We start from the raw sequence: 24362 nt of genomic DNA on the forward strand, positions 1-24362 counted from the left end.
TTTTTGTTTTCTCCAAGACAATCAAGTCTCGAGATTTATTGAATACTTGAAGAACCTTTCCAAATAATAGGTTACACCATTGAGCACCGGATCATCCCAGACGATTTGCGCTGAATCGGGCTTGTGCTCCCCGCATTGGCAACATTGGCAACGTAACTACACTCCTTTTCTCTTCTAAATCCGCCTTCACCCAACTGCATAGCCTGCTATCCACTTCTTTATTGGTTTGTCTTCTGTGTTTTGTCTCTTTCCCTTCGCATTCCGAACTTGCCTTGGCCTTCGGATGGATCATCTGCAGCCTTTCACCTTTGGTTCGCCTCGGCATACCCATTCAGGTCAGTGCTTTCTGGTTTTGATATACCTTAATATTGGGGAATTTGGCCTTACTGAACCCTGAATCCCGTTGGCCTTTTTTTCGGGGGGATCTTTTGCCTCATTTTGAGGTCAAATTCGCATCCGTTTTGAGTGATATGGCTCTTTGTTTCCCATTTGTCTATGGATCCCCCCCCAATCAGTCAGCAGCGTCAGAGTTGCACCAAAAGAGAGCCCCCTTGATTGTCAAGAACTTGGACTGAAGTACCCGACTAGAACCCAAGGCCAAACCTGCGCCGCTGGATCGGCCTTCCTATACATTCATCGATCACGACGATGACTTGACCTCTAAGAGGATTAAAGATGTCAATGCACGCAAGGCTATTCGCTCTCATGTTATGCGCGATGTACGCCGACGGGAGAGACTTGCTGGGTTGAAACGAACATCCAGACAGAATCGCGGACAATCCGATACTTCCAAGGCTGCCGCTAATGAAGTAGATGAACAAAGACTGGTGTTGAGGGCTTCATCCCAGTCTTCTGCTGCATCTTACATCCTGGACACAGACACCGGAGACGGGTTTGCCTCAATTTATCGTGGGCGTCCTGTCAGGTGGTGTGCTGGCTATCCTTTGCCTCTCCATTCAAATCCTAGTCCACCTACATCGTGGTTTCTTGATCCTTTCTTTACGTTGCCCGGTACCAGTGAGCTCCCGTCAATGGTGGCACATTTGGTGTACTACTGTAAGTATTGCTCATTTCAACGTGGCCTGTTATTCTAGTCATTTTAGGTGTCCATACTGCATGCGCCTCCCCAGAACTAGAGCTGACTATAGGGCGAAGGGAAAACCATATTTGTACCGATGACTTTTCCGAACACAACCAAAGATTCAAATCAAGAGATGGAACTAATGGTTCGATCCTCGTTCTCGGATCCCGGTAGTTTCTTTGGGCTGATGAGCATGTGCGCTGCACATCGAGCCGTTATCGAACGCCAGCGATCGGGTAATTGGGACTCCGTACTTACCAACGACCCTGACTATTGTATGATGAGAGCAAAGTCCATTCAAGAGATGAGCGCAAAAGTACGGGATCCGAGTCGCAGACTCAGCAATGAAGCGTTTGATACCATCATCAATCTCCTCACTGGTTCGGTATGGATTCTATCCCCGAATGTCGGAATACAGTGTTGCAGGGCTAACATGTCACAGTTGATTATCGGAGAGTTCACCGAGGTCCATACTCACCTAACAGGACTTAAAAGTATGGTTGATCTACGGGGTGGAATAACAGATGAGAGTATTCGTTCTTCTTCTATGTTGTCTGCCATTATCACGTACGTGCGTTTCCGTGTGTTTCTAGCTCTCTACTCTGAGTCCCGCTCACGGTTGATGAAACAGAACCGACATCAAAGCCGCCTCGGGCCTAATGACCAAACCTGTTTTTCCATTAACTTGGGATGCACAGCCAATCCCTTCGGAGATCCAACAGCGAATCAGACCACTGGCTCCGTCTCCTCTCAACAGACTAGGCACAGGATTTTCTGCCAATAAATTTCTCAGTCCCGCCTTATTGAAGATTATAAGTGTGCTTCGTGACATGGTATTCTTTAGTATAACTTATCAGACAAATCCTACGGTCATTAAGCCTGGTGACCAAGACTTTTTCCGCATTCTCAACTGCGAAGCAGAGCATCAGCTTCTCAGCTACATCTACGCAGAAGGCTCCCCTAACCCGGAGCCCAATCTTCATCCAATCGAAGCAGTCACTCGAGTGGCTTCTATTTGTTATCTCAATCATTTCCTGATTGTCTCACCTTCATCGTCTGGATTGGGTCGAGCCCTTACGAAACATCTCAAGACAGCGTTGGATGGCTGCAAATTGTCTCTTCTTGTGGGGTTACCGAATCAAAATTGTGGACTCTATGTTTGGGCATTATTCGTCGGAGCCCAAGGTGCCCTTGGACAGCCTGAGAGACAATGGTTTGTGGAGCGGCTGGCCCGTGTCGCAATGATATGTGGATGGCAGTCGTGGGAGCAAATTTCGAAACATATGGTTGAATTTTTCTTTGTTGTAGCTTTGGACAGCTTGAATTGGCGCTCTATCTGGGATGAAGCGATGACTGGGTTTGTTATATCCGAGTCGGAGGAACTGGAATTCTCATCTCTTCTTGGAACGGGTGCACTCTCCCTTACTTAGCTCTCAATTATGGGCACTTGTATATTTTACACAAACCCAGCAGTAATAGTAATAATAAACCAAAGAAATTAAACGGAATGGGTCTTGCGGAGTATACAAATTTGCATTGAAAAGATATGAAAAGATATGAAAAGATGAAGTACAAAAGCCCTCCAGCGCTATAGATCGATGGATGACTTGTTTACATTTCACCGCTTTGAGTTCAGCCTATCACGTGGCAGCGTTATGTCATCAAGAAAAATGTCCGCTTTCTCCGGTCTTTTATCGCGTTTGCTTTCGCCTTAGATCTTACCATAAAAATTTCTTTGCTTCTTTGCTTCATACTTTAAAATGGGTTGGTTCTGGGCAGACACTCCGCAGACTTCCGCAGTCTCAATCCCACATGCATCCTCAAATGCATCTCCTCCAGTTCGTTTTGCGCATCCTGTACAGTGTTGATCATCTAGACTGACTCTTATCTAAAGCCGGGATGTCCGATGCATGAATCGGGCATGAAGCCCTCACCCTCTCCAGCACCTGCTGCTGAACTCCCCAGCAGCTGCCCCATGAAATCGAAAGATTCTCCATTCTACTCGGCCCCAAAATCAACACCGGCGCAAACACCGCAGCCACCCATGGACACCGCGCCGCAGCCCTCCACCCTCTCAAAGCTTAATCCTCTGAACTACATGTTCTCATCTATTTCCCAAGAGCGCGCCGCTAATCAAACTGTTGACCTTCCCGTTGAGCGCGAAGGCTCTTCGATCCCAAGGGGCGACGGTGAAGGCAACTGGGAGTATCCGTCTCCGCAACAGATGTACAATGCCATGCTGCGCAAAGGACACACAGACACACCCCAGGATGCAGTGGAGTCGATGGTTGCAGTGCATAACTTCCTGAACGAAGGCGCCTGGGATGAAATCGTGGGATGGGAGCGCGTATTCGCCAAGGGTCTCAAGTCTGGATGGGAACACTGCCGCCGCGGCGAAGAAAACCTGAGCATGGACTTGACCTATGCAGACGAGAATGGTAAATTCGATTTGACCTCCGAGCCTCGTCTATTACGGTTTCAAGGTCGGCCACAAGAGTGGTCACCCAAGGCACAGATATACCAGGCACTGAGCTGGGCGTACCCAAGCAAATTTGAGTAAGGACTTTCTTCGCGGTATTTAGAAGCAAAATGCTAACTCCAATTCCAACAGGACAAATCCTCCATTTGACCGTCACGATTGGTATGTCATCCGTCAGACACCTTCGGGCCCGAAGGAGGTTCGATACGTGATCGATTACTACTCTGGGGATCCAGATCCCCACGGACTTCCTGTCTTCCACCTTGATATCCGCCCTGCTTTAGATACACCGACAGCTGCTGTTGAGCGCTTAATGAGGTGGGGAGGTGATGTCTGGTGGAGGGCTAGCGGCGCAGCTGTTCGTGAACAGGCCTCGCGCTAAGAGTGCTTGACAGCTGCAACCACCAGGCTGTCTGCTTCTCTCCACTCTGTAATTATTCGAAGGCATGGCGCTGGCGTTCCATTGCTTATCTTCGCTTGTGCTTGTACGATGTTTATCTTCTTCCCTCTTTGTCTTATTTTTATATCACAACGTTAGTCTTTTTTTCCGTTAGTCTATGAAAAGACACATGATGATGATATCTTTGCATTAATTTTACCTTGTCCCCAAATATCAGGTTTCTCATTTTCCTTGTAGATTTCTTTAAGGATAAGTGTATTCCTCTAGATCATCATCATCATCATTGTCCAAAAAGGAAAGAAAAAAAAAGAACGCCAGGCTATCTTTTTATTCATTCAACGGGCATGCCATCTGAACTTTCATATCAACGAAGAATCGAGCGTGTATTGTACAAAAAAGAGAATTGTGAATGGTCTTATATATTAGGGGACAGTTGGTCGTACTTGACGCAATGCTCCACGCTCTCGACGCTGGCCTGCAGCATTCCACGAGCCTCTAGGCCGACCCAAACCCAGAGCATTGAGTAGTCGCCCGAGCGCACAGTCTCCAGGAATGAACTTCCAGATCCCAATTGCCGTAGAATAGGAAGTGCACTAGACAAGGTCAGCATCAGTTGAACAAATCAAAAGCCCCACGGAGAAAAACTCACCTCTTGAACAAATCTAGGCTGGGGTTCAAACTACGTCCTATTCCTTCAAGCAGCAAACAAGAAATGACGACGTTGACAAAATCCCCTTCAAACCGAACATGGTGCCCACGGACCATCGTCAATACCTCACTGAGGATATCGCCAATCTTGACACTCCCCAGAGCGAAGGTTCGAGACTTGATACTCAGAACCAAGTGCTGCATTTTCAGCGCAAATATCTCTGGGTCAATAACCTCTTCCGGTGTTCGGCATCGCTCGACCATGAGCTGACCAGCCCGGTATCCGTCAAATTCAGCGATAGCTCGAAAGAGGTCCAGGAAGTTCCGCCGATTGGTCTCATTCAGCTCAGTGACGAGACCAGTGTCGATGAATATCAACTGCGGTCGATACCCTTCGTCATGGAGCTGGGAAAGAGCAGTGTTCCAATCATCAGTGTCATTGAGGCTCGGACGTAACCGCTCGAGGACCGCCTCTGTCACATCAACTTCGGCCCGCGTCGGGGCATTGAATGCACGCGAATGCTTGCCAAGGGAGAGGTCCAGCTCGCTAGGCCGGTAGAAACGAACCATGATGTTCCCCGGGTGGAGATCGGCATGAACAAAATTGTCTATGAGCAGCATGTGCAAGAATGCATCAAGGCCTTCATTGGCAATATCGTGTTGATACAAACCCCCTCCAATATCCAAGAAGGTGGCCAACGGGATGCCCTGAGCAAATTCCTCAACCAACACCTCACGGGTGGTGTATTCTAAGTATGGGTATGGGAACCAAGCAGTAGTGCGAGAATTGAATTTCTGGCGGAATATGACGAGGTTGGCAGCTTCAATCCGCAGGTCCAGTTGTAGCTTCATCATTTCCCCAAACTGTTGTACTTCATCGGGGAAAGACAGCCAGTGCATCGTAGGGATAATATTGATCATATGAGCGAAAAATGACATGATTCGCAAGTCTCTATGTATCATTTGTTCAACCCTGGGGTGCTGCACCTTGATCGCGACATAGGACGATGGCACCCGCTGCGGGGAACTCTTGACCAGTACGTCAACGTTTTTTCGAACCTTCTCGCCTAGCGTCGGTGGTTCGATGCCCAATTCTGCTTCATTGGTTGCAGCAAGGTTCGGCTTCAACTTCGCCTTATAGACCTGTGCAATCGCTCCAACACCCAGTGGTTCCTCCTGGAACTCTTCGAATATGTCCTCGAATGGCAGTCCGTTGAATGCTTTGCGGATGATGCGCTTCGTTTGGTGGAGTGAATGAGCGGGGGCATTTGAGTGAAGTGACGACATTATGTTGCACATTTCCGGTGGGAAGATATCTGTTCGTGATGCAGCCCATTGGCCAAGCTATTCAAAAAGTCAGCCTGTCAGTTCAGCCTTAATAGACAAGTATTCGCCAACCACCAAATACCTTTATGAACGCCGGACCAGCCCGCTCCATTGCATTTACCAAGAACCGATACCACCACAATGTGCCAGACCGCGCGCCATCCCGGTCCCGCACTTTGCGACCAAGCCAGATGGCGGGCACCGTCGCGACGACCGGAATGAATATGACGGCAAGGTGAACAAAGCGGATCCCTGTAGCAATAGGGTCATAGACATAACAATAAAAGTAGATCCATATTGTCTGGCAGAGCTTCGAGAGGCCTTGCGCGTCGGGTGAGACTGTCTTCCGGACCTCTTCGCGCGAAGCCTCCAGCATCTGCATTTCGGCAGTCTTGTCATGGCCATCATTCTCTTCCGCCAGTTTCAAAAAAGCAGCTGGTGCCAGAGTGGCCATGAGTACCCCACCTATTACGGGTGCCCTTCGCGGGGTGCCTTTTAGTAGTTGCCGAGGCCATGGCGGGTGATTGAAATGTTGTCGGGGGAGACGTGGGAGTCCACGTTTGAGACAGAAACGGCCGAAGAGACCGACCGCCCTCATGTTATCATGCAGGCGTATAATATTAACATAGAATGAAGAAGTTAGTAGAAAAGTAGAGGTAGAGAGGTAAGAAGTAGCCTCGGGATAGAACTCCCTGGTCGAGATTCTGGACGATAAACACGTGCTACGACGTCATATACAAATAAGACAAACAAGACAAACTACATCACTATAAAACGCTCATGTCAAGCACATGCAAGTTGACTTGTATAGTACAAAATATGCACACCTTAATTCATTGTATACATATATATGTATGGAGTATTTTGTACATCAAGAGATCTGTTTTCTGCCTAATCATCCGAAGTCGTCAACCGCCTGCATTCCACACCCACATTCCTCATCCTTGGTCCGCTTGCAATCAACCATTGCCCAATCTGGCAATATACACGGCAGATCCTAGTTCTTTATCAAGGAGAAAGAGTTGAGGGGGTCGATCTTGTTTTATAGCGGTTTCTGTTAGTGGCTGTTAGGACTTCCAAGATTCCGAAAACGGATTATCAAGCCTTATTCAAACGACCGGAAGGATGGTCTTGCTGGACATTAAATTAGGCCATGATGCCCAGAGATTCACAATACCATTTCCACTATCTTCGGCTCCTTGGACAACTGCTAGATGGCGCGGGAACTATCAATCATGGGTCATACCCAGAACCTTCGTGATATTGAGTCCAACAATGAGAAAAAGCATTCGCACTGGCGCGATTGGGCCTTTGTCCTTCTGTGGGCCGTTACTGGCTATGCATGCATCATTTTCATCGTGTTAGCCTACTGCAACCCGGGACTTATACCGTTTGATATCTCTTCATTACTGTTTCGCAAAGAGATTTCTCCATTCTTCGCTTTCTCGCAGGGAACAGGTCATTACTCTAAGCCGCAAGGATTTAAAATAGTGGCTTTAGTTCCCTTCCATTACCATGAGCGTACAGCAATCCTGGACTGCTATTTGCAGGTATGTATGATCTCGTCCTTACTGTATGAATTAGGTCTAACATCATTCAAGAAAAACTTGGTCCACAATAATGGATTTCTTGATCAGGTCGTCTTCGTACCGCAGACTGATGACGCCGTCAGCATGGAATGGCTGTACTCTATCGTGAATCAAACACCTGAATATGCTATTTCTTCTCGCGGCCATGAAATGGAGTGGAAAGTTGCAAAGGATAATGTGATGTACATCCGGATCGACGGCGATATCGTGTTTCTGGAGGACAACGCCATTCCGACCATCGTCAAGACGAAACTCGACAATCCAAGCACGCTGATGGTATCTGCCAATGTGATAAACGAGGCAGCCCTCGCATCTCTTCACAGTCATCCGGGAACTGCACTCCCATATTTACCTGAATTGTACGACGTAAAACAACCGTCTCGATCAAAGTCACAACTGAAGCACGACTGGCGCGCTTCGAGTCTTCCAAGCTGGCAGGGCCCACAGAACTTCGAAGTACGCAAAGACTTTGAGCCGCCATTTGAAGGGCATCGCTGGCTGCTCCCCAGAGATGCGGGCTCTGGCCGAGATCCTATCGCGAGATCCGTATATACCGATACTGGTCCGACCCTACATGACTGGACTGTTGGTGCACAGCAACATTACTCCTTCTTGCACCATCTAGAACACAATGATTTGGGCCGTTACAAGTTCCCGATGTGGGTTGATCCAACCGAGCCCACCAGCGAGAATTTCGGGTGCTTCTGGGGTAATGATGCAGTGGATGTGCACAGCATTTTGCGCAACCATAAGGGAGCCTCTCACAATTGGCATATGGCGGATGGCTCTCGTCCGCATGTCATTATAGATGGCAAGGGACTTGCTTCGCATTATTCTGCTCGCCAAGGTGCGGCCGGTTTGGACGCTACGGATCTCCTAACTCGTTACCGAGCATATGCACAGGAGAAAGTCTGTTTACAGACTGAGTGATCTCAAAGCCCCTGGGTATCAGATTGTGTCAATTAATGGAGGAAGTGTCATGTACATATACGTATATACCCAATGATTTTTGTTTAACTTTTGCACGCCTACAACTAAGTTCGTATAGAGTAACTAGTAGATTCCTTTCGCTGGGGTGCTCGAGCTTTCTCTACACCCATGGAGATACTTCATTCAAATTGTCATGTTTTGAGGGATACATGTACATGCAGCAAGAAATGTCTCTCCTTTTTATCCCTCTAGAAAGTTATTCTATGGCCTTCTTTTGAGTCCATTTCTAGATAATGTTGGTCCCACAACAAACCAAAGCACATATTTGGCCGATGCATCACATAATATGCAACAATAATAACACTTGTTTCAAATGCATCATATCATGTTGGAGCTCTCCAACTAAGCATCTGTTGCTGCCTTCAACTGTGAGGCATTGGCCTTCACCAAGTCTTCCAGCATATCCCTATAGCCCACAGGAAGGGCACCAGACTATTTGGCGATTAGTAAATTACCAGCACTATCCTAGGGCAGAAAACTCACCTCGTTCGTCAGCAGCCCTTGCACAAGCACAAAAGCGTTGTCACGGTCTTTGGTCTCTTGCGACTTGTCTGTCTCCTCAGCCTTATCTTGATTGGGAGTGCCCCCGCCTAGGGTCGTCTTAAGCAACTCGGTAACCTCTGTCTTGTGCAAGCAGTCCACAACAGCGGCACAACCGAGTTTGTTTGTCGCCATTAGAGCTAGAGCAAACCAGCCTTCACTGCGAACGACAGGCCACTGAGTCTGTGTGATCATCGCACCTACTGGTAGCGAGACACCCTCGTGTAGAGTGTATAGCCGGTCAAGCAAGGACATTGCTTCTTTATCTCCATCGCGAGCCTTGGGGCTAACAGTCCGACAGATTGAAGCAACTGTCCGTCCGATTTCAGTCTTGATTGGCGTGGAGTCCGTTTTCTCGAAAAGAGACAGGAGCAGAGAAAGGTAGGTCCGTTTGTGAGCCGGGGAATCAACATCTTGTGAGAGAGGAGCGAGAAGATCGGAAATGTTATCCATCGAGGATATAATCACCTGACGCGCGATACTTGCAGCCGAGAATTGAACCTGCGGAACAGATTCATATGCCCATAATCGTGAAATGGCAGGAATGATACCGGCTTCTCCAAGAATGGCCCTGTTGTCGCCGGCAATTGCAAGGTTCTTCAAGAAACCAAGCGAAGAGTGTAGGACCGCACCACGGGCATCTCCCTTGAGAACAGATATTAATTCTTTGTGAATTTTCAGGTCCCGGACCATCACCTGGCAGACCTCGTCGGACCGGGCGAGGTTTCCAAGCATGACACAGGCGCAGATCTGAAGTTGATCTTCGGTTGCAACCACCCATGACTTTAAGGTCTGTGAAAGAGGAGAGTCAAGGGGGTAATGCTGGGCAAACAATGGTGAGGCAGATACCTCAGCTAAAGCCTGATTAATCTTGAGGCGAAGCTGCGCGAGAGCCTTGACGTCTTCGCTCAAAGAAGGGTCCACCACAATCGAAAATGAATGACGCAGGACGTCCAGCACGCCTTCCACCATTTCATTCGACACGCAGGCAATCTGGAACTTTTCGTTTCCTAGGTAAGCAGCGAGAGAAGTCGCCAATGATGAGAAGTGTGCAAAATCAAGAGTCTCATCAATAGCAAGCTCCATCAACAGTAGAATTGTTCCGTCGGGGGAGTTTTCAATGCCTTCAGCTGCAAATTAAATGTTAGATCAGAAAACAGGCTGAGGTTGGGATGAAGTATACCTTGCTCTGAGGCCAACTCAATCAAGTCGTATGAGAAATTGAGTAGAGCCTCGTTATCTTCGATCTCGCCATCTTTGATCAGCTTCAATAGGATGTAAGCTGTTCGGTTGGTAGCTATCTGAGCATGCGCCGGTTCTGATATCATATTAGCAAGACGTATATAACCAGCCGGTTCTTTCTGGACATACTGTAATCCATGCAAATATTGTAGATGACTGGAATTGCAACAAAGACCAAATCCGGATCAAGGAAATATCGAATGATAGCAAGTGTATAGTTTCCCTTGATAACAATCTCCCTATTCTCATCTGCATCAACGTTAGCTATATGGGCACATATGCAACTGATTGCAGCATACCTGTATCGGCACACGAGTTCCCAATAACTCGCAAAGAGTGAAGCAACAGACTGGTATCAAGTTCGCCCTTCAAAGAAATCACATCCAGGAAGAATCTCAGAATGCCAGACTGGCCGAATGGAGCACGCCATGAAGCTGAAACATAATTAGCAAGTTATAAAATTGACATGTATATAGAATTGACCCACGATCTCTGCTACCATCCGCAATGATTTCAGTGGCTTGTACCAAGTACTCTGAGTTACAAGCCCATAGCTTTTGCAGAGTGGCGCTCACGCTTCGCAGGGTGTCGGCGTCCCGTCGCCCGCGTTTTGCATTTGCATCGGCCTCTTCAAGGGATGCATGGAGCTCCTTAAGATCGAAGCTATTTCCAGCATCGTCGACCTCCTGGGCCTTTTCAATGATGTCTCGCAACTCATGGAACATCTCCTGTTGCTCTTCTGGGTCAATGGTTTCCGTGCGGGGTGGCAAAGAGGAAGAACCCTCCGGTAGATCTGGGAGAATCTTTTTGATAAGAGGTAGTTCCAAATCCCCCTTTTGCGAGACTGAGTGGCCAGCATCTCCATGAACGGCCAGTTGGGCCGTAGATATACCGGCGGAAGACATCTTGCCGAATCGGGGGCAGATAGTTGCCTCCGGAGTGTGGGGTAATATGGAAGGGTCCGTGTTGAACTGAAGATATGAAGATACAAATTCCTTGGCTGAACGGGAAAGGCCTTCTCAATTAGATGAAGGAGCCTAGATGGTAGCCTGTTGACCCCGTCGTAACAATTTAAACCCTGTAAACAAACAGCGTTGGCTCCGATACGAGAGTACTGGTGGCTTTTAATCAGGCAACGAGAGTCTAAAGTGGATTCTTGATATTAGTGGAAGAGAAGCGACTCATCAGAAACATCGCAGAAACAAAGTAAGTTTAGACTGTTCGTGGAGAGACCCGTGGACGTAGCTGCCTGAGGTGGATTCAGGCACCAATCTCGTTTAGGTTAGGCCCAGGTATGGTGTTTATGCATATGGAGCCATATTATGTTTTCTGTATGATATATTGTTGTATTGCAACTGCGCTCGCGTAGATTAAATATGAAAACTGTATCCTACATCTATACAAGGTACATACTATGATATTTATCTACTCACTGAGATCAAATATCAATTACCGTGATCACGTGTTCTGGTTTATGTTAGAAAGTCTTTTGGAAGCTTATACTCCGTAGGTAGAGGGGGAAAAACCAGATAAACAGAATATACACACATTCCTAGATAATATATATGTAATATCACCTCCGATTCCAACCTTTTCTCACTCGAGGGTTTTGGCTATGTTGATAGCTTATTAACATGTATGAAAAAAAAAAAAAATTATAAAAAAGAAAAAAGAGATGGAGCTGCGCGGAATCGAACCACGATATTCAAGGAATGAATCATGATAATTTCCCGGGTAGGGAGAATTACATAAGCTTGATGGACTAACCATTATCCTACAGTTCCTTAACCAGTAGCCTATAGCTTCTAATTTTGGGTAAGAGCACCCTTAAGAGTGTTCGTGTTTCGGAATTCGTCAATTCTAATATATGTCAATAATAACATGAAGACGTTCACCAAAATACTAGCAAAAGACATTTAGTATTCCGAAAAGCTCATTTCAATGGTTGAACAGCATTATTTCATAGTTAAGCACCTTTTTTTTGCTCAGTATTAAAATTAAGGTAGATAAATCCGTAAAACCTATTCCTTGGCATAGGGTCTAGGGCATGTTCGGCAACGTGATCTCGGGCTCCATGTGCCCGTGGACCTTCCAAGGTTCCTCTCGGCCTTTGATTTCATAGATCATCCCATTTTAGTTGTAAACTATATGTTCGTTATCAAGTTTGCTTTTGCATGGATCTGAGAGCAGGTACCCTGATACCCTGATACGATAGCCCGGCCGAGAAGAGACGCTAACGTATTCACGTCACTTTACTTTTCTTTTGCCGGTAATCCAAATACTCCTAATTATTACATTGTACATACATTTCATCAATCATCAGTATGTACCTCATAGCCCTGGAGCCGTTTCTGTATTTAATGTGCTATATACACTTGAAAGAATACTGTATTTATTACCAGTGACATGCTTACATTAACACCCCTTCTCGGCCGGGCTGTCGTAGTAGGGGTGCAACATAGTCTTGTTTAACTCGGCCCGAGCTTATCCTGGTGGTCGATGGTGCTATCAATGATTACAGAGTACATATACAAATGTATGTATAAAGTACGTGCTTATGGCCGCTTTCCCCGTTCAAGACAATGCTAGTAGATAGTTACGTTGTTGGCCACGCAATTCTCCGTTGAGATGGTGATAATTCAGCCTTCCGGGTGGGAGATGCAGATTGCAGGGACCAGTCGCATTTGTAATCAGAGAATTTGAGTGCCGGAGATTGGAGATTAGGTATGAGATGTATGTGGATTGATAATCAACAGTGCCTGTTTGACTATCACCTAAAAACATATGTAAGTGTACATTGAGTCGGACATCTATAAGGTATTATACTTCAATCCCACTATATCTGACCGAACCCACCTCCAGTCAATCAATTGGACGCAAATTCCCATTGCCCTTTCCTATATACAACCATTGATCCCTAAAAGTATCCCTACAACCCACAATGGCCCCTATCGTTGTCTTCATCACCGGTGCCAACCGTGGCTTGGGCCAAGGGCTGGTCAAGGGTTTCATCGCTAAACCGGACCATGTAAATGCTTCTTTTTTTGCCGTTCCACTTGCAATTACAGGCAATCACTGACACTAAGTGGCCGATAGATTGTTATAGCTGCCGTCCGTGACTCAGCGCACTCGACCGCTCAGGCACTCGCCGAGCTACCCGCAGGCGAGCGCAGCCGTATTATAGTAGTAAAGTACGAGGCGAGCATTGAGCAGTCGGCCTTTGATGCAGTCAAAGAAGCCAACGACCAGGGCATCAGCCATCTTGACATTGTCGTCGCTAATGCAGGCATTGCCAAATTATATCCACTTGTGAAGGACGTCAAGCGGGCCGATATAGTCGAGCATATTGACGTCAACGTGTTAAGTGCCGTGTCTTTGTACCAAGCAACACGCGATCTGCTGCAGAAGTCGACCGGAAAGCCCATCTATGCCATTATGGGATCCGGGGCTGGTGGTCTCGCGTATGTCTACTCGAATTTGGGACACGGTAAATGGAAGCTAACTATCTCTAGACGTCAACCTCCAGTCCCCAGTGCGGCATATGGCGCATCGAAGTCGATTGTCAACTGGTACGGTGTCCGGATTAACGCCGAGGATGAGTGGCTCAATGCGTTTGTCTTGGATCCCGGCTGGGTGCAGACCGATATGGGCAATGCTGCTGCGCAACTTTGGGGCATGAAGGAGGCGCCGGATACCTATGAGAAGTCCATTACCGGCATGGTTGAGGTTTTGAGTACGGGCACCAAGGATCAGTATGGCGGCAAGTTAGTGCGGTACTCGGGTGAGGTTCTAGAATGGTGATCTTAGTCTCATAGATCATGGGCAGATCGGGCCCCGAATCTAGGCCCAGCTACGGAGTTGGGTCTCTCACATAAGATTCTCTTGCAATGCAAACTATATGAGAATATATTGGCTCATCAATGACTCTAGTTTCTATAACGATGGTCAAGAATATGTATGCTGTAGTAAGTGCACTTTATTGGGGTCCCGAGGTAGAGTCGACTGCTTATATAATCTACATTGTGCCGCGTGCTCAAAGCGGAAGGGCAGATCGCTAACTGCGTGTGTATGTTCTTTTTTCCTTTTTTAAAGAAATCCTTTTGATATTCCTTTCAAACATATGGGATAATTAGATATAGATGAATAGGAATATTTCACAAGACCATAGATGTATTAATCCTTTAGAATCCAAATTCTTTTTACGGAGTAGAAGATACCACTATAGACTTGGCAGGTACACAAGACCAGTGACCCGGTCCGGGCGCCAAGAAGCGCATCACCCAAGCTGGCCTTTGCCGCATACAGCACTGCAACACCCCCCCGAGTCCCTCATTTTTACCACGCTAAACCGGTGCTATCTTCACAATTGACCTCTCTCCTCTCCTTTGTGAATATCCTGTCTTATCTACCGATTTCACCATGACGCGCGCTGTCCAGACCCTCTCCGTTCTTCTCCTTGTATCTTCAGTATGCTACGAAGTCCCTCCATCTCAGGAACACAATCCTGCGGATCTTACTGACAATCGACCAGCTCTACCTTTCCCTTTTCCTTGGACTCGTTCCCCTGAATGAGACTGTCCAGACCGAAGTCATCCCAGTTGTACGTTATCCGCCCCGTCAACCCCCGGGCCCCCAGCTCCGGTCTTCGAATGTGTCGATGGAAGAAAACTAACTTATAACCACCCAGCTCCCATTCTATGCGCTTATTGTCTTCGCTTGCTACCTCCTCGCCCGCCTGGGTGTGGCGATCTTCACCTTCAACGATGTCCCCGAGGCACACGCTGAGCTACAAAAGGAGATCGAGCTTGCCAAGGTGGAGTTGCGCCAGGGCAAGGTTGAGGTCGATTAAATGAGAGATCGATGTGCGCATGGGTTAGGCCGATAACCAGATACTCGGATCCACAATCCAGACAGACAAGTTCTGGGTCCGAGTCTGAGAAGTTCAGGCTAAGGATTAGTGCTTGGACGCGAAGGCTTCTGTCTTCGTAGGATTGAAAAGGCTGCGCCGGATCAATATAATACACTATGTTCCAATGACTTTTTTTTTTGTCTCGCTACCAATGCTATATTCTCTTGATACCCGTCTACAATTCAACGTCTGCAAAACAACGCTTGGAGGACTCAAGGCCCAGGTTTCCGGTTGGTCGTTACAACAAGGCCCCCGGTGATGGGGCATCTTCTTTCAGAAAACAACGGAGCACGGGTGCAAGAGCAGTTTCAAATCAAAAAGTCTTTTGGGGGCAGCCTGCCGGTCTGCCAATCTGCCAAAAAAAGAAAGAACTTTTTCTATGGAAATTCATCAAGGATATCGTAAAAATTACACGCTCAGATTTATGCACCTGGTCTGAGCATGGACAGTAAAATCGAGGACCAAAATAGTCACAGATATAAACCGTCAGAGCGCCACGCAAAATGGAATGCTTATGATAATGCAATCATTCGCTTAAACGACCTGGGTAGAGGGTTATTTGGCGATAGGGTTCTTGCCCGAAATATCGACGATAGGGCTTTGCTTGGCCAGAGTATCGTGCTCCTCGATGTTTCTGTGAGAAGCGAAGGGAGAAAAAAGTCAGATCAGCCAGAATCCAGAAGGTAGAAAGTTCGAGGTATAACATACTCAGCCTCCCAAGGGTAGCAGATCCAGACATCCCCAGTGGTGACCGCGGCGTGGTAACGCTGGTCGTTTTCCGTCATATCTGTGGGCAGTTCACCCTTCTTGGGCTTGTCCTTGTTCTATTCCATTTGTTAGTCAACCCAATCAACCCCGAGAGAGACAAAGGAAAACATACGTGCAGAACGAAGACAAAGAAGTTAGTCTTCAAGTTCTTCTTTTCGTCATCAGCAGCGAGCTGCTTCTGGGCTTCCTTAACATCGTCCTCGAGTTCCTTCACAGCGTATTGTAGGGTTGTGCGGGTATCATCAACCTCGTCAACGATAAGAACGTTCTTGCCAATCAAGTTGGCCATCGAGGAGTTCATGTCGAGCCATTGCAAGCGGGTGACCTTGGTACCGGGGACCTCCTCGACGCTGTCTGTGCCCAAGCGCTCGTAGAGGGACAGACCGATGGCCTGAATAGGGATGTTAGGTCCACCCGGAGCCTTGAGGAAGGACCTGTTTGGCAAGTAGAAATCAGTATAGTCCAGATGAAGGGGCACGTGCAGGTTGAACATACCGGAGGATGCGAGCAGGGATGTAACCACCACCACCAATGGCGATTATAAGGTTGATGTCGAAGGACTTGAGAGGTCCTTCTGCCGAGTTCTTGCAGAGATTGTGGACCTGTTGAGGTGATTTGCATTAGTCTTGGTCCTTTTAAAGTTCGGAGGGATTATAATTGTGGACTGCGATAAGACAATCTGCAATTTTTGTTTTGCGGGGTTGACTGTTCATGTGTGTCTTCGGTGTCTTCGACCTCTTTTTTTGGGACAAACATAACGAAGATATTGTCATAGTTAATGGGCTGGGATTCTTACATCGTTGTAAGTAGCATATTGCTTTTGCGACATTTTGGCGGTTGTTAGGATGATTCCGAAATTGAATAGAGATAGGAAGATGATAAATTATAGTCCAATAAAGACCAAGTATCAACCAGTGAAGTGATCACAGCTGTCAAATGTCTTTTTTTCCACGGAGAAGGAAAATGGAGGGGAGAAAAAAAAAAAAAAAGTCGGACCGAAAGGCTATCGGCCCGCGGGTGTGCGGGGCTCTTATCTGTAGACCCTTGATGTTGTCTACGAAGTACTCTGTGTATAGTACATTATACAGCTTTCACAGCTTTAACCCTGCATATATTCATACTAATATTTATATCGATATGCATTTACATCTAGTTCTGATCCACAACTAAGTATACCAACTAGGCTCAGGCACTTCATGCAGCAGGGCATATCGTCCTAATTCCCGGTTCTTGTACGCCACGGGATCATGAAGAGTGTGTACTCGAATATCCCGCCAGAATCGATCCAGTCCAACCTTTGAGGCAGTGGCTCGAGCTCCAGTCACTTCAAATACACCAGAAGTAACTCTGAGTCCGACATCCGTGGCGACCACCTTGATGCTAGCGACCCACTCCGCAACCTCTCCACGTTCCTGGGCTGTGAGACCAGATTTCTGCGCTTGGTATCGAGTATAAAGCCCTGAGAGTTGATCGCCGGCTCGATCGGCAAGGGCTTCAGTGGCACGCAGATGCGCAAAGAAGTTACCATACCGTTCGAGGATGTAGAACTCATCCGTTGCTGAATCCTTGTTTTCCCCACCGAATGGCCAAGCACGTGTTGCGGTTGTGGTGTATTTGGAGGCGAAATCCAAAGAACCGAGAGCAATGCCCAAGTAAAAATTGCTGAAGACCAGTTGGATGCTATAGGAACAAGCGAGTCAGTGTTTGAGCTATGCAACCGCTGAGAGAGCATGGCATATGCAATGACATAGACTGCACTTACGTTGGCAACAATAAAGTAGGGAACGCGATCTTCAGGGTATCATCGCGGGGCTTCTTGGTAGCTGAATCCCAGCCCAGTGCATCTGACCAAGAAGCACGGACATTATCTATCTTCACGCCTCCAGACTCGGTCAGGCGCAGCCCAATGTTGTGCCAGTTGTGAGCAAACTGGATACCGGGCTGTCGGGTCTCGACCAGAGCAAAGATATGATCTTGTGTACCATCCACTACACCTTCAAGGACTGTCAGGTCAGACACAACGCCTCCAGTGTTGAAGAACTTGTTCCCGCTGAATACAATATGGTCTCCATCTGGAGTGATCTTCAGATCATTGTCGCGGGGGTTCACGGCGCCGCCGACAAAGTAGTTGTTTGAAATGATCAACTGATGGGTTCGGTCGGCTTGTTCAGGAGTGCCAACCACATTTGCAATGGTAGACCAGAGAAGGTGATAGCCAAGCAGCATACCGATAGATCTGTCTTCTTGTTAGGGACTATCCTTGGGAGCCATGCGGGATGCTTGGATGTTACCCATCTGCTTTGGCAACCTCTCTAATTGCCTTATATCCAACGCTCCAGGGCTGCTCGCCACCACCATACTTCTTGGGCCCTAGAAGCTTTGTCAGGCCCGAATGCTTGAGCAGGGCCACTTCGGCGCGCGGTGATTTGTTCTCCTGGTCTCTTTGAGTCGCGTCTTTGGCTAGCACTTCAGAGACCTCTCGGGCTCTAGCAATCCATGCTTCTTCAGTGTCCGGGAGATTGGACCAGGTGGTTTCGTATTCGGCGTAGACAGCGGGGTCTGTCGCCGGAACACTAGCTTGGGACATGATGGCAGGGTATATGGAGTATGGTTGTTGGGTTCAATTATATGAAAATCAATGGACTATTACTTTTCATGGAATATGAGATAGTTTATATATAGTCCCCATGCGGGGATCTCTTACATGCTTGTCCCTCCATATCACGCAATGCCATGCTACCCCAACACCCAAAAATGAGATAAATAAACTTCAGATTCGTCACATTCGTCAGACAAATAGAATAAGTCGTGATGACTGTATAAGGAGCACGATAATTTATAAAAATAAATAACACAAAGGCATCATTAGGAGGTTTGTCGCTCTCTTGGCGAATTCCTGTAGTGTACGATCGGTTGTGTTTGATCCTTGCCGATAATGCTTGCTCGCCTTTCACTCAAATTCAAATATCTCTACATGAATTGGATGGCGTCTTTTTTGTAGTATCAATTCCCGCAATACGAATGCCCCAGATGATGGCATCGAGCAAACTGTAGCTTGCCATGATTTGACCGACGGGCCCGGAAGGGAAGGGTGAATGTTACCCCTCTCGAAACGCCAATTATTAAATGCACCATCAATGCTTGGACGGGCAAAATCTCGAGAGCCACATACTTATGACTTGGGATTCTCTCAAAAAGGTGTAGCTCGAGGGATATCCGCACGAGGTATTATGAGCTTGTGATTTCCATGGCAATCACATGAGGCTCCTGATTCATCCACTATCCTCCAGAAGATTTTGGGGTGACCAGTACTCTTTCTCAGGGCCCTGAGCATCCAACCAGACTAGACCATCAGCAAGCAGGTCATCGATCACAGTTTGTGCTCGAGCTTTTTCCCATTTGAGGTTCAACCGAAGCATTGAAACGCTCACAAAGCCCAGCACCTGAATCACCTCCAGGACTGTTGCCTGATCTGTATTGAGTTCTTTAGGGATGGACCTAATGTACTGCTTGCTGCCAACCTTGACGATGGAGAACCCGGAGCCAAGAGGCTCGAGAGACCGAACTGCTCGTAGGATGTCGTCACTGTCGAACACATAGTTAAGTCAATCACTTGTATAGATATCCACATTTCTGGAAGGAACAATTCATACTCTGAAACTTCAAGTCCACTACCAATCGCTTTGCCCTTCCCCACTCGCTTCCGACACTCCTCAACACCAATCAACCCACCGTTCTCGCTCCTGGTCTCTCTGCATAACTCAACAACTCGAACTGCGACCTCAAAGTAAAAGTCATTCATATCTCCGCCCATAATCTGGGTCCAGAAGCTGCCCCCCCTCTCCCAGTCCACGACGGCCATTCTTGCCTTTGACGTTGCTTGCGGCAAGGGGATCAACCCCGATGGTGTTGCACATGCGCGCAAACTCTGCCCTGAATGTCGGGTTGGACTTTATCGTAGAGCTATGTTCTAGCGCAAATGTGTGGAGCAACGACTGGAAAACCGATAACTGGGTCTGCAGGGAGGCAGTATGCGTAGAGCGGAGATTGGCGCCATGAGTAGCATAAGATTGTGTTGCTTGGGTTCGATTTGCAAAGGCCCCGAGGCCAACTCCGCGGCGAGACATGATATATGGAGTGTAAGGGGGATCAGTGTTCACTTGATAGTCCTGGTTACATGTAGTTACCCCAGGCGGGTCAGGCATCCATGGACGGATCCATGAAGTCATCTGATAAGAGGGAAACCCTTATCCAGAGCCCGATAAGGGCTGGGCCCAGAACGGGTTAGTGCTGGTTATATTATACGCTAGCCTACTTTGGTTAGGGGGCCCGCACCCACACAAGCGAAGTCTCTTCTTACATTCCTTTTCTTCGAACTTTTTCTTCTTCCTTTGATATCCTTCGACAACCAGCCGACTCTCGACCTCGTCCGGACCTTCAAAATGGCCGCTACTACGTATGATTCCCAATGACTTCTTCCTAAGACTGATGCAATCTCTGCTTGAGTTTGTAAGGTTGCGGGTATAGTCGTCCTTCTCGCTGGGGATGCCAGCCGTTTGTCCAACAACGGTGACGGTTAGGCACCAGCTCGATCCTTCCTGCCCTCTCTCTTGAGTCCAATTATCTCGGATACACTTGTTGTCTATCACGGAGCAAAATTCGGATACAGAAAAAAGGGTGATGGAGTCTTGAGGTTGAAAGCGCCTGGCGCCTTCTCCTCCAAAAATATTGTTGTGAACTATCGCTCTCGGGCACTCGTGATGTGGTAACAGCATCGTGGTCCTGAAGCGAAAGAGTGTCAACATATATTTCCTGAACATTGTTCAGGGTTTTGTCGGATGAAGGCATCAATGGCATCTGGTGGGTGATCGGCTTTGCGAACACTATGCTGAAATATGCATGGCTAGTACCAAACTGCAATCGATCTTGAACCCCCGATGCCTTGGCCCTCACTGATTAAAGACATTTCGTCGAGTTCTTTTATGCCTTGGTTGAGAATGTGGCGCTATATGCTGCAATTCTTTCACTCGGCGAATTGTCTCAGTCTCGATCTATTTTGGACAGACTGTTCTAACATTACACAGCTCCGTTCCCACCCAGAACCAGGTCCTCGTTCCCGAGACCCTTCTGAAGAAGCGCAAGTCTCAAGAGGCTGCCCGCGCTGAGCGCCGTGCCGAGGCCGAGAAGACCAAGAAGGTCAGTTTACCCTCTTTCTTTCACTTCACCACACTTCCTTCCAACTACATGATGCATAACACCATTCACGATGACTAGACCGCTACCACGGTCAATGCTGTCGTCTGTCAACCATCTTTCGGGTCTGACATTAGTTGCACAAACTACTTGCCATTTTCTTCACAAGACTTTGGAGAACTCTCATGCTAACTGAGATTCATATAGGCCAACAAGGAGAAGCGTGGAGTTATCTTCAAGCGTGCTGAGTCCTACGTCCAGGAGTACCGCACCGCTGAGCGCGAGAAGATCCGCCTCAACCGCGTTGCTCGCCAGGAGGGCAGCTTCTTCGTTGAGGGTGAGCCCAAGCTCGTCTTCGTTGTCCGTATCAAGGGTATCAACAAGATTGCCCCCAAGCCCCGCAAGATCCTCCAGCTCCTGCGTCTGCTCCAGATCAACTCTGGTACTTTCATCCGTCTCACCAAGGCTACCCAGGAGATGTTGACCATTGTCAACCCCTACATTGCCTACGGTTACCCCAACCTGAAGTCCGTCCGCGAGCTTCTGTACAAGCGTGGTTACGGAAAGGTCGACAAGCAGCGCACTCCCCTCACCGACAACCAGATCATCGAGGAGCACCTCGGCAAGTTCGGCATTGTCTGCATGGAGGATCTCATCCACGAGATTTACACTGTTGGCCCCAACTTCAAGCAGGCCAACAACTTCCTCTGGCCCTTCAAGCTGTCCAACCCCACTGGTGGTTTCCGCACTCGCAAGTTCAAGCACTACATCGAGGGTGGTGACACCGGTAACCGTGAGGAGAACATCAACGCTCTCATTCGCCAGATGAACTAGATTTCTTCTCATGAAGAATTCGGGTTGGGGCGTTCTGTGAGCGCACTAAAAATGTTACACAAAATTTTACGACTTTACTGTCTTGGGTTGTTTTTTGCACGGGCTGTTTATATCCACTAGTCAATTATTTTTAGCGATACGATGGTCTGGGATTTCCGATCAATTTAATGCTTCAAACAACCCAATTTCATGGTCATGGGCCTGGTTCCAGTTGTATTTTTTGTCCCGTAATTGTATTCCCAGCCATTTTAGTTTACAACCTTGTACCAGGAACTCCAAGGCTGGTAGTAATCGGGATTTTGTAAGCCCGAAGACTGTCCCGAGGTCCGAATCCCATCTCGCGCTATCCTGTAGCCTCAGTGTTTTCGACGCTATGTTATTAAAGCTACCCTTTCATAATTTCATGAAGCCTAGTACCTCGAATATCAAGCTCATAGCTGTACTTAACCAATTACAAGTGGTTTACTTTCTCTCTAGAGCCTGGGTTGTGGTCAGTTCATCATGTGTCTACATCATATTCTATCAGATTTACCAGTTTTTAATTCGGAGAGACAATCTACAGATCAATATTTAATACTATCTTATCGGAGGTTGCTACATCCCAATGGGAACCTGGTTTAATGCCAATCCCAGAACAGGAGTGGACAGTCCTGAAATTGGGGCGATATATCGAGATATATACACATATATATATTCAATATCCATGTGATACTGCATTTCTTCTGACGTTTCTATGTTAGCCCACCCCAATTAGATTTTAATGACCTCCTGAACTCTTCTGTTACGGTCAACCACAAGGCAGAGCTGTCGTCCTTGCCAGTCTGAGCTTGATGCTGATAAGTTATGCGGCGTGGGCTTGAAAGCGCCGTCGCGGAGGGTTTCAGTAAAGAGCTCGTAGGATGGGTAATCTACATCGATCATCCGAGTTAGTATATTTACTCATCAATGGTGTTACCGAGTATATGCGTACAGCCATCCACAAAGTGTTTGACTTGCTCTTCGGTCATTCCGGTGCCTTTGGCAGCACGGAGCGTGCGCTCTTGTTCCTGACGCCATTCGTAGACGAAACGAGGGTTTTTGGCGTCGCTGAGATTAGTTAGTAGAATGAAAGTATGTCGAGCGGCAAAAAAGCACATACATATGGACCAAAGCATCAAGCTTGCTGTGAAGGAAAAAGAACCCCATATTAGCAAAGCTTCTAGTTGCAGTCTTAAATGGCCGAAAAAACCCACTCAGTCAAGATATCATATCGCTTCAGAGCGTCGTTTACAGCCTTGACATCCTCGAACTTGACATGGCCTAGTCGTCCATCGTATTCGCCAGTCTCCTTTTGACACACAGCGGCCTCCCATTTTGCACGCAGGGTTTGGTCATCCCACGCACGGAACCCGACACACCACCCTTCAAAAATCACGACCTTGACTTTGTCTTGACTCTCTTTATTAACGACATTCCATTGAGACTTTGGAACACGATCACCCTGACCCTCAAATGCAGACTTGTCATACTGTGGAATGGCCGTCGGACGTTCAGCGGCGAGCGAAGCAAACACCTCCTCACCCAATGCGAGGTCGTGAGTCGAAGGCTGACCACGATGCTGTAGGAGGGGATTTGAAGGATGCGCTTGTGCTAGAGCTACCTGGTCGGTGTGGTCAAGGTAGATATCATCGAGCGACAAGGTCACGACCGAGAGCGAGTATGGCTCCGATCGGAGGGTGTCATTGAGAGCGGATACCTATAGAGGGATTAGTATCAAATTCCATTCCGAGGAAATTGAACGAGATCCCGAGGCATGAGAAATTGACCAGCTCTGGATCGACTCACCAGAACTGTCTTGCCCGCACCCTGCACGCCATTGAGACCGATGAAAAACGGCGGGGTATTGGGGTTGCCGCGGTGCCGCTCGGTATGAACGCGCAGGCGATCGAGTAGGAAGGGGATACAGTGCTGCGACTTATCGTCCACGATTTCGGGCATTTTGACTTAATTTTATCTACCGAATACTTGTAGTTTTCTATCGCACGGTCTTATGTATCTATCGGCTACGGTGCGCGGGAAACATTCAAGTTTCTCCCTCTAATCGGCCGAGTGAATCTGGGGTCGTTTCCCCCCCACGGGATATATTCAGCCGCTACTTTTGGCCTAACATGTTAAGAGTGTTTTTTTTTTCTCGCGCATTTAAGACAATAGTCAAATATGGTCAAATATGGTTAAATCACTAATTGACTCTTATACAAGAACGATTGTATGCACATGACAATGACGTTGCCCGTCACATGCCTGAGTCAGCAAGTACTCGGCCCAGACATATACACTCTTCCAGCTATTACACTTATTACACTTATTACAGCTATTACAGATAT

The 24362-nt window shown here is 47.6% G+C and overlaps 12 protein-coding genes across 12 annotated transcripts; 6 read left to right on the plus strand and 6 right to left on the minus strand.

Annotated features, from left to right (window-relative positions):
• Nucleotides 1-283: 283 nt before the first annotated feature.
• Nucleotides 284-2511, plus strand: N7487_006343 (uncharacterized protein; the record flags this gene model as incomplete). Its single annotated transcript, XM_056874090.1, has 5 exons — nt 284-335; nt 589-1056; nt 1156-1466; nt 1524-1648; nt 1713-2511. 5 exons carry the CDS (start codon nt 284-286, stop codon nt 2509-2511), a joined length of 1755 nt encoding a protein of 584 aa, XP_056731810.1.
• A 330-nt stretch (nt 2512-2841) lies between these two features.
• Nucleotides 2842-3942, plus strand: N7487_006344 (holocytochrome c synthase CYC3; the record flags this gene model as incomplete). Its single annotated transcript, XM_056874091.1, has 3 exons — nt 2842-2919; nt 2976-3637; nt 3693-3942. 3 exons carry the CDS (start codon nt 2842-2844, stop codon nt 3940-3942), a joined length of 990 nt encoding a protein of 329 aa, XP_056731811.1.
• A 425-nt stretch (nt 3943-4367) lies between these two features.
• N7487_006345 (ABC1 kinase family protein) lies at nt 4368-6577 on the minus strand. Its single transcript, XM_056874092.1, has 3 exons — nt 6017-6577; nt 4610-5952; nt 4368-4553 (listed from the first exon to the last, which is right to left on the minus strand). Exons 1-3 carry the CDS (start codon nt 6530-6532, stop codon nt 4376-4378), a joined length of 2037 nt encoding a protein of 678 aa, XP_056731812.1. The 5' UTR covers nt 6533-6577; the 3' UTR covers nt 4368-4375.
• Nucleotides 6578-7148: 571 nt separating this feature from the next.
• Nucleotides 7149-8453, plus strand: N7487_006346 (uncharacterized protein; the record flags this gene model as incomplete). Its single annotated transcript, XM_056874093.1, has 2 exons — nt 7149-7484; nt 7536-8453. 2 exons carry the CDS (start codon nt 7149-7151, stop codon nt 8451-8453), a joined length of 1254 nt encoding a protein of 417 aa, XP_056731813.1.
• A 402-nt stretch (nt 8454-8855) lies between these two features.
• Nucleotides 8856-11200, minus strand: N7487_006347 (uncharacterized protein; the record flags this gene model as incomplete). Its single annotated transcript, XM_056874094.1, has 6 exons — nt 8856-8945; nt 8997-10183; nt 10237-10371; nt 10425-10544; nt 10595-10729; nt 10783-11200. The coding sequence occupies 6 exons, from the start codon at nt 11198-11200 to the stop codon at nt 8856-8858; spliced, it is 2085 nt and encodes a 694-aa protein (XP_056731814.1).
• A 2036-nt stretch (nt 11201-13236) lies between these two features.
• N7487_006348 (Short-chain dehydrogenase/reductase SDR) lies at nt 13237-14096 on the plus strand (the record flags this gene model as incomplete). The annotated part of the gene is made up of 3 exons (XM_056874095.1): nt 13237-13323; nt 13392-13756; nt 13808-14096. 3 exons carry the CDS (start codon nt 13237-13239, stop codon nt 14094-14096), a joined length of 741 nt encoding a protein of 246 aa, XP_056731815.1.
• A 618-nt stretch (nt 14097-14714) lies between these two features.
• N7487_006349 (dolichol-phosphate mannosyltransferase subunit 3) lies at nt 14715-15144 on the plus strand (the record flags this gene model as incomplete). The annotated part of the gene is made up of 3 exons (XM_056874096.1): nt 14715-14762; nt 14827-14895; nt 14983-15144. The coding sequence occupies 3 exons, from the start codon at nt 14715-14717 to the stop codon at nt 15142-15144; spliced, it is 279 nt and encodes a 92-aa protein (XP_056731816.1).
• Nucleotides 15145-15759: 615 nt separating this feature from the next.
• On the minus strand, nt 15760-16801 carry N7487_006350 (xanthine phosphoribosyltransferase; the record flags this gene model as incomplete). The annotated part of the gene is made up of 5 exons (XM_056874097.1): nt 15760-15838; nt 15913-16028; nt 16085-16406; nt 16468-16574; nt 16769-16801. 5 exons carry the CDS (start codon nt 16799-16801, stop codon nt 15760-15762), a joined length of 657 nt encoding a protein of 218 aa, XP_056731817.1.
• A 337-nt stretch (nt 16802-17138) lies between these two features.
• On the minus strand, nt 17139-18559 carry N7487_006351 (thermophilic desulfurizing enzyme family protein; the record flags this gene model as incomplete). The annotated part of the gene is made up of 3 exons (XM_056874098.1): nt 17139-17652; nt 17735-18208; nt 18264-18559. 3 exons carry the CDS (start codon nt 18557-18559, stop codon nt 17139-17141), a joined length of 1284 nt encoding a protein of 427 aa, XP_056731818.1.
• Nucleotides 18560-19236: 677 nt separating this feature from the next.
• On the minus strand, nt 19237-20107 carry N7487_006352 (ESCRT-II subunit protein SNF8). Its single transcript, XM_056874099.1, has 2 exons — nt 19626-20107; nt 19237-19557 (listed from the first exon to the last, which is right to left on the minus strand). Exons 1-2 carry the CDS (start codon nt 19832-19834, stop codon nt 19245-19247), a joined length of 522 nt encoding a protein of 173 aa, XP_056731819.1. The 5' UTR covers nt 19835-20107; the 3' UTR covers nt 19237-19244.
• A 307-nt stretch (nt 20108-20414) lies between these two features.
• On the plus strand, nt 20415-21999 carry N7487_006353 (60S ribosomal protein uL30; the record flags this gene model as incomplete). Its single annotated transcript, XM_056874100.1, has 3 exons — nt 20415-20428; nt 21057-21168; nt 21373-21999. 3 exons carry the CDS (start codon nt 20415-20417, stop codon nt 21997-21999), a joined length of 753 nt encoding a protein of 250 aa, XP_056731820.1.
• Nucleotides 22000-22749: 750 nt separating this feature from the next.
• On the minus strand, nt 22750-23976 carry N7487_006354 (TDA10 family protein; the record flags this gene model as incomplete). Its single annotated transcript, XM_056874101.1, has 5 exons — nt 22750-22907; nt 22970-23085; nt 23138-23161; nt 23232-23734; nt 23824-23976. The coding sequence occupies 5 exons, from the start codon at nt 23974-23976 to the stop codon at nt 22750-22752; spliced, it is 954 nt and encodes a 317-aa protein (XP_056731821.1).
• Nucleotides 23977-24362: the final 386 nt, after the last annotated feature.

Source organism: Penicillium crustosum (assembly GCF_028827405.1).
Source record: "Penicillium crustosum strain IBT 35664 chromosome Unknown utg000002l_segment0_segment0, whole genome shotgun sequence".
NCBI lineage: Eukaryota > Fungi > Ascomycota > Eurotiomycetes > Eurotiales > Aspergillaceae > Penicillium > Penicillium crustosum.